Below are 13425 nucleotides of genomic sequence, written 5' to 3'. Positions count from 1 at the left end.
CTACGCGGTCAATATGTTATTCATTCTTAATTCTGCATCATTACTAGTAAAAAATCTATATTTGATATCACTGAGTAAAATAACTTATCTCATGGATCCTAGTTGATATATTTATGAATAAAGACAGTCGGAGCAATATTGGCCAATTTAAGATAATCTGTAGGGCTCTTCAGGTTTTACTCAAGCACAGCAGTGAGCAAAGACTAACAAGTTTCTATCTGCTGGCCCTTCCATAACAGCTAAGAAACAAATATTTTCTTTAGGCGTCACAAATAGTCTATCAGAGAGGAGCATGTACGCGCATGTCTGCTCATCGTCTAAGGAAGTTTTTTTGCCGTCATACTTGCTCTTTGACCGATAACCTTTAGAAAATCTTTTGATAACCGATAGAAAATTGAGAGAATTTTACTTGCATTGCGCCATTTAAAATGTAGCGGCAATGAATGTCTGAACAGGAATAAATAATTGAATAAATTTGTGATCGGTTATTTCTGGAAATTTGAGATCCGTTTGATGCGGTCGACTATTTTATGGCTTCTTTACTGCACTCTTACTCGCCACAATCGTGCACATCAGAGCAGTATCTTTACCAAGAATCATTGGTTTTCAGATGCATACAGTTTTGAACACTTGTATGTATACAGATGGATACTAAGAATTTAAAGAAAGACAGCAATGCTGTTGTTTACATGCAAATTAAATGCAGTTGTATGTGATTAGCAAGCAACTAATCCAGCTTTGATTGCCTTTTTTGAACGAAATCAAATTTATTTGTGCAATAGTTGTTAAAGACACTATATCAGTGATACCTTGTAAGGGTAATTTTTGCTATCAATGAATATAGTAAGTAACATAATAAAATTGAATACTGGAAATGTATGTAATGTTGCAATTTGAATATAAAAAATAGTATTGCAAGGGTCTCTGGTCCGAGCGAACGATTATTCAAGATACACAATTACCAACAGCAAAAGTATAATATTTACAAAGTAGCAATTACAGCCTTCCCATAATTCTTAACTTCATAAGCTTAAACGCCTAATAACTTGCGTATGAGTTTGTAAACCACCTACAAAAATAGTTGTTTAATAATAAAACATAAAAAAAGAGAAAATGTCGACGCTCTAAATAAGCGTGCCATGCTGCGTAATGTCATTTAATGTGACACAAAAGACCCGACTACACATAAAATATTCAATTCGTGTGGTTTATAATGCAAAAACCGGCAAGCTTCAGCAATAATATATATGAAATATATAACCTACCTATATTGAAAGAAATAACTGTCACATACACAACTGAGTGTGTACCAAACGTATTCTGCCCGAAGTTAGGACGCACCTCTATTAATAAGGAGTTTGCTACCATTTGCTGTATTGCTGTTACCATTTTTGCTGACCTCCCTATCATCAACTCGGCTGTTGTCACCAGTTTCTTCTGCGAGTGACGCTACGGAATCACATCTGTCTAGCTGCTCACCATTTGATTGCTCTAAATAGACAGACAAACTGTTTTAAGTGTTGAATTATTTAATACGCTTTCTTCAGCTGGTGTTTTTGCCAACTAAAACCCTAGTTTGAACGAAGAAAATATAAATTTGCAGGTCTTACTATTGATGGCGATATGGAGGTATCTGGATTAGCGTTAGATGACCTTTTCTTGAATGAATCTAAAACTTTGGACACTTAAATATTTATGGTTGTAATATCTTAGTTGGATCCTATCACACGGATGTAAATATCTAAGGAATTTGACATCAGGAAATAACTTTTATTGATACTTGTGGATTTTAAATTGAGCAAATGGTGTTTTTTAGAGTTGCCCCGATTTTAATATCGGAATCGGTATCGGTGCTGATATGGGTGTTAAGTATCTAAATCGATATCGGCTGATCTTTTCTTAAAAATCGGACAGTTCAGATACTTTTTTATAGATCAACTATTTAGCAGAAAACCGCATTTTAGGCTTTTAGCCTGCTACACTAATAAAACATTATCAGCTGCAAGTTCCTTACTTTTACCTAATGAATTCTGGGCCTGTCACACAATCTATTTCATGTCTATAGCCTAATCAACATCCACACCGCTGAGGAATCTTTTGGCTTTAGTCAGGACGTAATCACAAAGTGCGGTATTTTCCAATTACAGCGATATGATTTAGTGCAGCCAATTACAAACAAGAGAACAATTGATGAGCATTGATGCTCGATTGACGCAATTGATGCGGTGTAATGTTTCTATTTACTAGCATTACGAAAGTAATTTGAGTAGTCGATGCATAAAGTTATCCATCTCTCTCTTGATCTTGACGATATGATGTATCATTTGTATCGCATAAAATAATCTCAGTGGCTTATCGGTATTTAGCCTGTCTTCCATCATCTGTGGCTAGTGAGTCCTTCTTCAGTACGACTGGCTACATCGATAGTGATAGAAGATAAAGGCGTCTCACTGAGGTAATTGAATCACTAACGGCAATTGCAGGAAACATTTATTTGAACTAAACTTGTAAAGGCGCAGCAGTTCGTTCAGCAGTAGAAGAAAGACTTCATTATCACAGAGAAAGTTGTACCACTAACAGTAATTACCATTATTAATAGGTAACAGATTTCAAAAACATGGACTGTTTTGTTACTAGATGCACGGTATGGCAGTATGTGAATATATATACATGTATATCTTTTTTCCATAAATACAAACAAATAAATACATCAATATTTATATTTTCTTTGCATTAAATTTATATTTGCATAATAAAATTAACAATTATCTATACAACACAAAAGATCTGAATCGGTATCTGAATCGGATTATTTTTCAATAAGAATCGGTATATCGAATCGGTATCTGAATCGGCTGGCGAAATTAGAATTGGGACATCTTTAGTGTTTTTGTGGTTTCCCATTGATAATGATCAATATAAATAGAGCTGATCAAAGATAGGAATGAAATACAATACTTCCATTTGCTAGCGCTACAAGATTGAATTAAATTTACAACCTATTTTCTTTATTAAATACTGAAACTAAACGAAGAGAATACCTATTCATATTTTATGAGATAAAAACCTATCAAATATGCTCTATGAACTATTCATATTGGTTCCTGGTTTAGGTTAGCTTATAAAGAGGATTAATAGATTAGGTCAGTACAGTGCGCCCTTGCCATACGATTTTAATCCATTGCAGTGTTGGCGTCGTATAATAAAAATGTTGTTTAGAGGGGTATAGAGACCCATAGTATCATATAATGTAAACATCCCCTGATACAAATCACCAAAACATAAAAATACTGTACATATTAAAAATTGGTAACAAAATAGTATGTTAACCTTTGTGACTCTAGTTACTAGGGTACTGGAAACTATGGTGTACTTAGTGGTTATGATCTGCAATTGAACCATAACTGCCACGTACAACTTTTATCATATTTTCTTGGTAAATCAGACACGCTGATTCCGATTTTGTACTCAAAACTTTTAAAGAAATGAAGGCTTTTTACAGCAGTGTAATATTGATCTCAAAAACAACACAATCGGCACAACAAGCTCCGCCCTTTGAGCCCTTATGTGCCCCTCAGAGGACAGTAATAAACTATACAGTATCATCAACATAAATCAATTATAGAAACTAAAAACTAGGTTTCCTATTCAAGGGACAAATTGTGAGTTGTTCTCTCACAATTTTATATTTGCTACCTCCTTCAGCTGAGAACTGCAATAAAAACAAAATGGCTGCTTCCTGTTCTGATCCATGTGCTTCAACTTCAGGTAAATTCTTCAATTAATTAAGTTTATCCAGTGTTAAAAAAGTTTTGATTAGTTATTGTTGCTGTGAACATATTCCTCTATCATAAGCTCAAAAAGGCTTTTCAAAAACGTTTTTGGTAGTTTTTATTGAAAACATTGTTCAATATCCCTCACAAGGGACATTGGGTTTTGATGCCTATGAATTAAATCAACTATAAATTTAAAGTTATGGCGAATGTTTCCTTGTAACAGCTTTTTCATCTTATTTAATGGTTTTTATTTTATGCTAGCTAAAAAGTATTTCACATTCCCACTAAATATGTTGGTGAACAGCTGTAATTAAAAATACTGAAATAAAATAAATTTCGATTATCTTTACTATTAGGATTAATGTTAAACCTGAAGCATTTTTGTTTTTATTCATTTTAGGATTACCAAGGAAAAGACCATCAGGAAATTTAACTGACATTGATGCCATTGATGTATTAGAACGGCTTGACAACCATGACCTAGACTTATGTTCAGATGACAGTGATGCAGATGTAGATTATGATCCTAGCAGTACATCCCTGCTGAATCATTCCGAGGAATCAGATGATGATGTTGAGCCACCACTATCGAAAACGAGCAAAAAATCTTCAAAAAAAGCATGCTCATTCCACAAAAGTGATAGCTTTGCCAGCAAGTTCAAAGTATTACACCAAACTGCTGAGATGGATGATTGTGAAAGCCTAGTAGAAGCCATTAGCAAGTATTTTCCTAATAAAATATTTGAGTCAATGGCGTATTTAACCAATCGCTATCATACTCAGCATTCAGGTAAATCTCTGAGGGTGATGCCGGCTGAGATCAAAACATTTTTTTGGGATCAACTTGGTAATCGGATGCATTGGCATGAAGTGCCTCAGGATGTAAGCCTATTGGGAGAAGAAAACCAAAGTGCCTGTTGCAAATGCGATGACTAGAAATCGTTTTTTAAGATACGAAACAACTTGAAAGTTGTAGATAATGTGCTCAAAAGTGAAGAAGCTAAAAAAGAGGACAGGTTGTGGAAAGTTACACCATTAGTGGAGCATATCAGAAAGATCTGCACAGAATTACCACGAGAAAGTTTCTTAAGCATTGACGAGCAGGTGATTTCATTCACAGGCAGGTGTCCAGCACGGCAGTATGTTCCAAGGAAACCAAACCCGACAGGTTTAAAAAACTTTGTTTTGGCTGGTTCAAGTGGACTAGTTTATGATGTTGAAATATATAAAGGAGAAGGAACATTTGCTAAATTCAAGTTAAAGGATGGATCAGGAGGGCAAGGAGTACGAGCGGTGCTTCGTTTAACAAAAGATTTAGGGCCAGGCAAGCATGTGTTCTGTGACAGGTTTTTTACAACAAGTCCGCTGATTGAGCATTTAGCCAAGCGAAGTATCTCTCTTACTGGAACGATAAGTGCTAAATATGTGCCAGTGCAGTTCTCGTCTGACAAGGTCACGAAATCAAAAGGAAGAGGTACAATGGAGAAATTTGTTACAGTGAGTAGAGGGAATGAACCAATTAGCATCGTAAAATGGTCCGACACAAAAAGCATTTTAATGGCATCTTTGCATGGATTGCATCCTGTTGAAGATTGTAAAAGATGGTGTAAGCAAAAAAAAACAATTCATTACTATACCCAGACCAGCGGTTGTTCAAAAGTACAACTTATCGATGGGTGGTATTGATCTTTGTGACCAAGAAATTTCTTAACACAGAGTAACAGCAAGGTCGAAACGATGGCCCATTCGCGTGATAAATCATCTTTTAGACTTAGCAGTTAATAACTGCGGGCTCACTCAGAGACAATCCAACCATTCAAACAAACTCATGCAGTTATTTGATTATCGTTTCATTATGGGAGAACAAATAATAGCATCAGCAGCAAAAGAAGCTGATAGTGATTACACAACGGATGACGAGCTACAAACTGCCAGAAAGATAGTTCCACTTCCAATAGCGTACAATCGGGAAAGGGAGCAAAACATTTGCCAAAAGCTGTGAAACTAAATAACAGTCCTCGTTGTAGACGACAAGGTTGCTTGAACAAAACTAGCATACGCTGCACAAAATGCAATGTTTTTTTGTGTGTATTAATGCAAGCAGATATTGCTTCATGTTATTTCATAAAAGTACCTGCTAGTTTTGCTTACAATTTTAAATTGTTGATTGCTGCTTTATGCCTTTATGCTTAGTTTTCATGTTGCAGCTATAACAAGTGTTTTAGACCACTTTTATAGTCACCAAGTTCCAGTGTCCTCTACAGGGGACTGTCAGTAGTGCTGCCGATAAAATACATAGAAAGAAAACTTGGTTTTATGTGTTATTTTGTCCAATTTTGTCATAGAAACATAATTGCAAGTTTAAAATATCTACTCAAAATCTTTTGGGTCTCAAAGGGATAAATACTTAATGTAGCCTAACTTTTTAGGAATGGAAGTTAGGGATGTTTAGTCCGATTTAGAATGATAGAGATGGGTGTCTTAAAACCCATTATTATCTAAATTCAACCCATTATTATCTAAATTCAGCATGCAAAATCTTCTCAGTCTTTTATGAAAGGTAGATAAACTATTTAAAATTGGTCGTAGCTTGTTACAGGATTTTTAATAGACTGAATGCCGAGAAAATGAGCTCAAAAAGCACAATTTTGTCACAAGCAAGCGTTGCTATCGAGATTTGAGCTCATTTTTAAATATGTAATGTTAAATAGCTAATCTACTGTTCAGAAAAGACTGAAATTATTTTGAAGGCTGAATTTAGATAATACTGGTTTTTAAGACACCCATCTCTATTATTCTAAATCGGACTAAACATCCTTAACTTCCGTTCTTAAAAAGCTAGGCTACGTCAAAGATTTATGGGCGGAGCTTGTTGTGCCGATTGTGTTGTTTTCGAGACGGATATTGAAACGATTTAAAAAAGCCTTCATGACTTTGAAAGTTAGTGGACCACTATTTATTTTGAGTACAAAATCGGAATCAGCATGTCTGATTTACCTAGAAAATACGATAAAGGTTGTACTGGCAGTTATGGTTTAAATGTAACATTATAATGTACAACGTGTATGTGCAGTAGCAGCAGAACGTACCGTAGGGAGTTCTTACCTGCGAGACAGACATATAACAAACTTTGAATTTAACTTAAATGAATTTAGCTAACTAAACACACACTTGAAGCTAAGTTTTAGTATGTATTTTCAACTATTTTACTTAAAATCAACTTTTTCATCACTAGCATTTTATCACCTCTTTATTTCCAGCTTCCTTTTCACTATAACTTTTAGCCGACCTCGTTGAAACCTTTTTCAAACTAACTCGACAAGATGGCGCGAGCGATGCTGAACGTTTTTTTGAATTCATATAGCAAAACAGGGTTCAGATGGCAAGGATGAAAAATCATTGTGCTCCACTTCGTAAGACAAAAAAATCGCATAAAAGGGACATCGTAACCCAAGGGCGCACTGTAACTAAATTGGCTGTCATATATTGAATCTGAGCATCTCTAGTAAAACTGTGAACACACTGGACTTATATTAAGTACAGTCAAACCTCAAGATGTAATCAATGTTGCATAAAAATTTTTTGAACGAGTGACTTAACAGATAACGGTAAACAACCTTCACAGAAATTTGAAGAATATAATACAAACCTTCAGCTTCCTGTTTAAGAATCCTCTCCAACTCTTTTTTCTTTTTCTCTGTCAGCATTGACATTCTTTCCTCCAATTGAGCAGGTGTGCGCCTCAGCTCAGCTGCCATCTCCTCTTTTGTTGACCTAATATTGGCCTCCAGCTTGGCTTTGCTCTTCTGCACCACCTCTTCATCTAGCTGAAATATCACACAACAAACAAGCGAGTATTCATACAAACTTTCTGAAATTTGAAGCAGGCTAGAGGCAAAATAAGAGACTATATGAAAAAATCATGCTTGCGGAATTTAAACCAGTTGTCAAGTTCAGCAGGGCTCCAAAAATGCACAGGCATTGTTTGAACCACAAAATACATCCTTTCAGCTTATCAACACAAAACCACTTTTTAAGGTGACATCTATCACCTACCCACTGACAAACTGTGACACTTGAACTGACGTGTTTGGACTGTATCTCCCTTTTCAGCCTAAAAAATAATTTAGGCGTTTACATAGAGAAGCTGAAGCAGATGTTTGTTCTGATCTTGACAAGTACTACAAAAATGAGGCTTATTCACTGCTTGTTCATTTTTTTAAGTCATTCAACAAGGTAAGACACACAAAACAGAGCGAATTTCAAAGGCTATTTGATATCAAAAGATTCACCATGTCTTACTCCGCTGTGTTGTAGGTTCAAAATATGTAGAAATGTGATTTCAATCTTTTAACTCTTTCACTGCCGCAGCCCGATGTATCGGCTCGGGTTATCTTCCTTTTGTGGCCTTAAGCCAATACATAGGCTTTTAGACAGTGTGTTAGTTCATTTATAATTGCGCAGCTTTCGCTTCAGATAGACCAATAAGATCTGGTCTCCATTAAAACAAGCTTGTTGCTAACAATATAGACTAATCAGCAGGCCTCTCACTAGCGGCTCACTGATTATCAAACGAAAGTTCACCGCGGAAAAAGCATGGCCAAAAAAGAATACCGCGATCATTTACAGCTGCAGAAGCTTCTAACATTCTTGACCATTGGGAATCCAGTAACTCTATATCGGCAACACTATATATCGGCAATCTAACAACACTGCCAATTATGACTCTTCTAGTGTATGTATTTTGTGTGAAAAACTGTTATAGTAACCGAATATTATAGTGACAGCCAGAATATGAGTATCGAAATTGCTAGCCAAATATTGTTAGCAAAGTTTATGAAATTATCATTTGTTTTCCAATCAAATTAATTGGAGATTTTTATCGATTTCCTAATAAAGTATCTCCTTCCCAACAACCTGTTTTTTAAATTAAATGTACATCTTCATTATTTCTCAAGTTATCACAAAACTCCCTCACAGCTAAAAATAAATTTGGTAATGAAAGAGTTGAAATCTCAAAAACGAACAGTTAACAAAATGGCAGTGGTTTGGAATTCCTTTATTTTGATGACGTATTCAACTCGACGGGCGGTTATTGCTTTGACACGTGATGTTATCATGCGAATTGAAACGCCAGTAAAGGCTCAATGTAACACTTCTCGTAGCACTAGTTTATGACAAACACTTCGGGATCTACCGGAAAGTCCGTATCAAATATAGATGCTCTCTACTATAGTTTTCTTCACCTTGGTCTAATCATCTAATCGTAATCTGATCATGTAACCAATATTTTTTGCCAAATGGCGTGAACAACTTCTGCAGCAATTTTCCACCATCACAGGTGACCAACAGGCTCCTCATGTTTATCAGAGGATGATATGCACTCCCTCGAGTTAAGGTTAAAAAAATTAAACTAATTATTAGGCTAGGTTTTGAGATATCGGTGCTCAAAATGACAGCATTACAATAATAATGAAATAGACCCGTGAGGACAGTAGACATGGTTTTAAAGAATCGTGAAGTTCATTTGTGAAAATATTTCAACGAATGAGGTTGCATGAAAGTGTAAACAGAAGCACATCGTGTTCAACTACGACACATTTGAGTTGTTTTGAGAGGGATTCCAACCTACGGCATTTTCGTGAAAAACGCCGTAACTCAAAAACTTTTCGTTTTTGAGCTTTTAAAAGCTTGTAATCACATGGCCACATACTTTGTACCTACAACACAGCATAGTAAGACATGTTGAGCCTTTTGATACCAAATAACTGTAATGGGAATATTGTTGCAAGTCAACCTTTAAATATTGAAGAAAGCTTTTCCTTTCAATATATGGAAATGGTATCTTCAGAGATTTCTACAGCCATGATCATTATCTGTGTTTTATTACGCCTTCCTAAGGTTCAATGACATAGAAGCAAACAAATACGGTGAATACATGGAAAAAGAATATACTACGAAAGCTGATGTAGGTCGACATATTTCTCGCCTAAAACCCTGTTACATGCATTCACGAATGAAATGTCCTTGAGGTTTTGCAATCAGATAACGATTTTAGGCCAAATCCTTTGTAAAGCAACAAAATTTTTAACAAGAATGAAAGCATGCATACCTGTCCATCTCATCCTTGTTTTTGTGCTTCCGCTGTAAGTCTTTGAGTTTCAACTTCAGCCTAGAATGCATCAGATTAAGAAGTTCTGCCTTCTGCTTAGCGTGCAATTTGTCAATTCTCTTGAACCTGTCAGATTGCAGTAAATCGAGGACCTTGAGAGATGCCTCATGTATGAGCTGTGCATGTTCCTTCTGTAAGTCTACTTGTGCTTGGTAGTAGTCCTGGTAGAGCGCAAGATGCTGAGTCACATGTTCTTTTTCTCTGCTTTTTAGCTTAAATAATATAAAAATAATTTTATTTCTCAATAAATACATGTCAGTCAAGAAAGACTAAGAATGTGTAATCCTTAAAACTTCTGTAGATCTTCCGGCATGTCAACTTTTAATACAGAGATGAATAGGAAAAAAGATGATAGACTATTGACTAGACTAAGAGAAGCATGCGCTCCAACTACAGTACGTCAAAAATAGTATTTCTATGTGACCATAAGTCAAGGTTCAACTGCACATTAAAATTTGGGCGCCCCTTTCGTACCTGTGCACAAATGCTCACGTGACCCGAGTGTCGTTTTCGCATTACCGCAAATCTGCAGTGGTTCACAATCAATGAAATTTAATGACTGGTGAATGAGTATGTTTACAAAACATTAATAAACCTGATATATTGACAGTAGAAATATATTTAAATTATCTATGAAGCAGTTTTAAACAGTTAGGGCGGGTATTTAGCAAATGTTGAGAACCAAACCCGTCCCAAACCCTTGTGTCCAAATCTCATCAACAAATTTAACCATTTTTCTATGGAGTCGTTTAAGTATAATAACGATACAAAACACATATAAACCTATTTAAATATGTTACCAAGTCTTTGAAAATTGTAGACACTATATCCTAAAACTTACCCATCTGATCGGATTATACATAAATAGACAGATTAATTCGGCCTAAAATCACCATTATAACTTGACAAGCCTTTTTAATCAAAATTAAGACCGGCCAATGAAACGCCGATTAAGGCCTTGCGACAAAGAGTAGAACCATCAAGTCGTGCGCATTTCACGAGAAAAACATGCACATTTCACCAGTCTATGGCATTGTATAATTGCCGAAGGTTTCTGTAATTAACATAGAAGTACTGAAAAGTAATCATTTCTTTTTTGCCGACTTCAAAGTAAATGACATTTTGGACGCTTATAATTCATGAGTACTTTGGTATTCCAACTGATGTCCAAAGCAGTGAAAGTAAAGGAAATGACGATGATATTTTTCTAATGATTCTTATAAGATTATTACAATATTTAATTATAAGAATAATTATTCGATTTTAAAAGATTATTATAAGATTTAATTATAAGAATAATCAGTCAAATTTACAAGATCGAAGTATATAGTAACCAATGTTGGGCAATATGTTACTGTTATTATTTTTCTAAATATTTTGTTGATGATACTACGGCTGTGCCCAATATCGCGGTACTGCCAAGCCGTTTTAAATATCTGCAAAATTAAGTTATAGGGCTACACTTTCTTAAAGATATACAACTTTTTCTATGACAACCAACTAAAATCTGTTTAGATTTTTAAATTCAGCATAATTTTTTGCATAGGCCTATAAATACAGAAATCTAGATAAATATCATAACTTCTTGATATTGGTTGCTATGAAGGTTTGAAATGTAAACAAAATTGTGCATTGGTTTTCGTTACTCAAACTTTAACACCAGTTTTCTTAGAACTATGTTTTCGCACTAATGGTGAACATGCATTCAGTTTATTGACATAACATCTGCCGTAATTACGCTGGAATCATATTTTTTTGCAAAATAACTGAGAATTTCCTCTTTCTGCTAGTGTAGATAACTGTAAATCTCTCACACCAGACTTAACCATGGTTTCTGTGATCATGACCCATTTCTTCACTTTGGCTACAGATCGCTGTCAAAACCATTCTGCATTCAACACAACCAACTTTCAAGCTGTGTATATTCACAGGACTCTGTGAACAAAACTGGAAGTGAAGTGACTCTGTGAACCTATACGGCTCTGGGTATTTGAAATGTCGTAGAATTTGTGATTTTCCATAAAAGACTCCTTAACATAAAGATTTAATCTGAACATGGCCCAACACTGCCTGTAAAGTAGAGTTGCGTGCTGCTAAACAATTGCCGTAACTTGGAGCGATTTTGCTGTCATTAAAACTTTTTAAATTTATATTCACTGTGAACTAGCCTTCGCAACTATCGCTATGAAATATAATATCAACAATTATTTTTATTTTATATCAGATGGTTGAGCTGGTTGCATTAAATTTGTGATTTAAATAATGAATACTTCAAGAGCAATCCTTCGAAGACTGGGTATGATGTCTGCTTAGCTTACTGCGAGCAAAGGCTGTACGTGCTTTTTTAAGAGCCATTGTTGCCAAAACAATGGTTCTGTGATCTTGGCTGGACATGTCTGAGTATGGTGACAAATAAACCTTGGCGAAACCTTTAGGGTTGAAAATAATTTCTGTCACACCCACTGGCCGTTTTAGAGAATTGAATCCCAACCTTTTGTTTACAGGATACGAGCTCTAGACAACTAAGGCAGGGCTGTTCTGTAAACCTAACCAAACAGATCAAATCGACGAATATAAGAACTAAATAGTGTTTTCTTTTGTGTTATACTTACAGAGTGGGCATGTCGTTTCTTCATGTTATCAAACTCTTGACTTGTTCTGTGCCGGACCAGCTTGTATCTGCCACTTTTGCTTGCAGCCTGCAGTGACTTATGACGTTTCTTCTCAAATCTTTTCAATTCTCGCTGTTGCTCTCTCATCAACTTCTCAACAGCACATCTTCTCTCTTTGCCATAGTTGAGCACGCTCTATAAGTATTTTCTTATATAGATGTCACCTTAAACTCTGTAACAGTGTCTAATAACTACACGTACAGAGCATCCACTTACTACTATGTATTCCTATAAGTATTTGAATTATGGAATCTTGAGTCAATACGATATGAGCGAATTGTTGTGATTTATGTAGTCTTTGAATACTACCCGCTGCTTTTTTAGACTCTGCTCTCAAATAAGTTGAAGTTTTTGTTGTTTTCATGTTGTTTATCAGTTGTTTAGTGTTTTAACAGTAAAACTTGTGCCAAATATTTGCTTGAGAAAAGAATTTAAATTAAAAAAAGTAAGAGAATTTAAAAAGAGAAAACATTCTTTTCAGATACATGTCTATATGTTTTAGCTGATCTGCTAAGCTTTTTATTTCAACTTTATATCAGTGAAAAATCACGTTAAAGTTTTTATCAAAGGTAAGTACACGCAATTGAGAATGCTTTAAAACATTAATTTGAAGCTGAATCAAATAGCCTTTTGAAAAAAGATCTTCAGTTCACGTTGCGAGGAAAAAACTGCCTCATGATCACAAGAGCAGCAGGCTATGCAATTCTACTCCTCTCATGTAGGTTGACTCACTAGCGGTTTTACAGCTCGCGGGAATTCTAATAGTGGCTCTCAAAAGATCACTCATGAAAAAAGATTGTGAACT

General features: G+C 35.3%; 1 protein-coding gene and 1 pseudogene across 1 annotated transcript in view; one reads left to right on the top strand and one right to left on the bottom strand.

Annotated features, from left to right (window-relative positions):
* Positions 1 to 748: 748 nt before the first annotated feature.
* LOC137399236 (1-phosphatidylinositol 4,5-bisphosphate phosphodiesterase beta-1-like) overlaps positions 749 to 13425 on the bottom strand; it is a 78649-nt gene continuing 65972 nt past the window's right edge. The window contains exons 30-34 of the mRNA XM_068085252.1: positions 12561 to 12755; positions 9889 to 10160; positions 7833 to 7890; positions 7426 to 7603; positions 749 to 1491 (exon numbers count right to left, since the gene is read on the bottom strand). Of these exons, the coding sequence (XP_067941353.1) occupies positions 1331 to 1491; positions 7426 to 7603; positions 7833 to 7890; positions 9889 to 10160; positions 12561 to 12755 (864 nt within the window). The 3' untranslated portion in view covers positions 749 to 1330. The remainder of the gene's footprint in view (positions 1492 to 7425; positions 7604 to 7832; positions 7891 to 9888; positions 10161 to 12560; positions 12756 to 13425) is intronic.
* LOC137399581 (piggyBac transposable element-derived protein 3-like) lies at positions 3729 to 5917 on the top strand (annotated as a pseudogene).

This window comes from Watersipora subatra, chromosome 7 (genome assembly GCF_963576615.1).
Source record: "Watersipora subatra chromosome 7, tzWatSuba1.1, whole genome shotgun sequence".
Lineage (NCBI taxonomy): Eukaryota > Metazoa > Bryozoa > Gymnolaemata > Cheilostomatida > Watersiporidae > Watersipora > Watersipora subatra.
The sequence above is the reverse complement of the archived record's forward strand: the minus strand, read 5'-3'. Positions and strand labels throughout refer to the sequence as shown.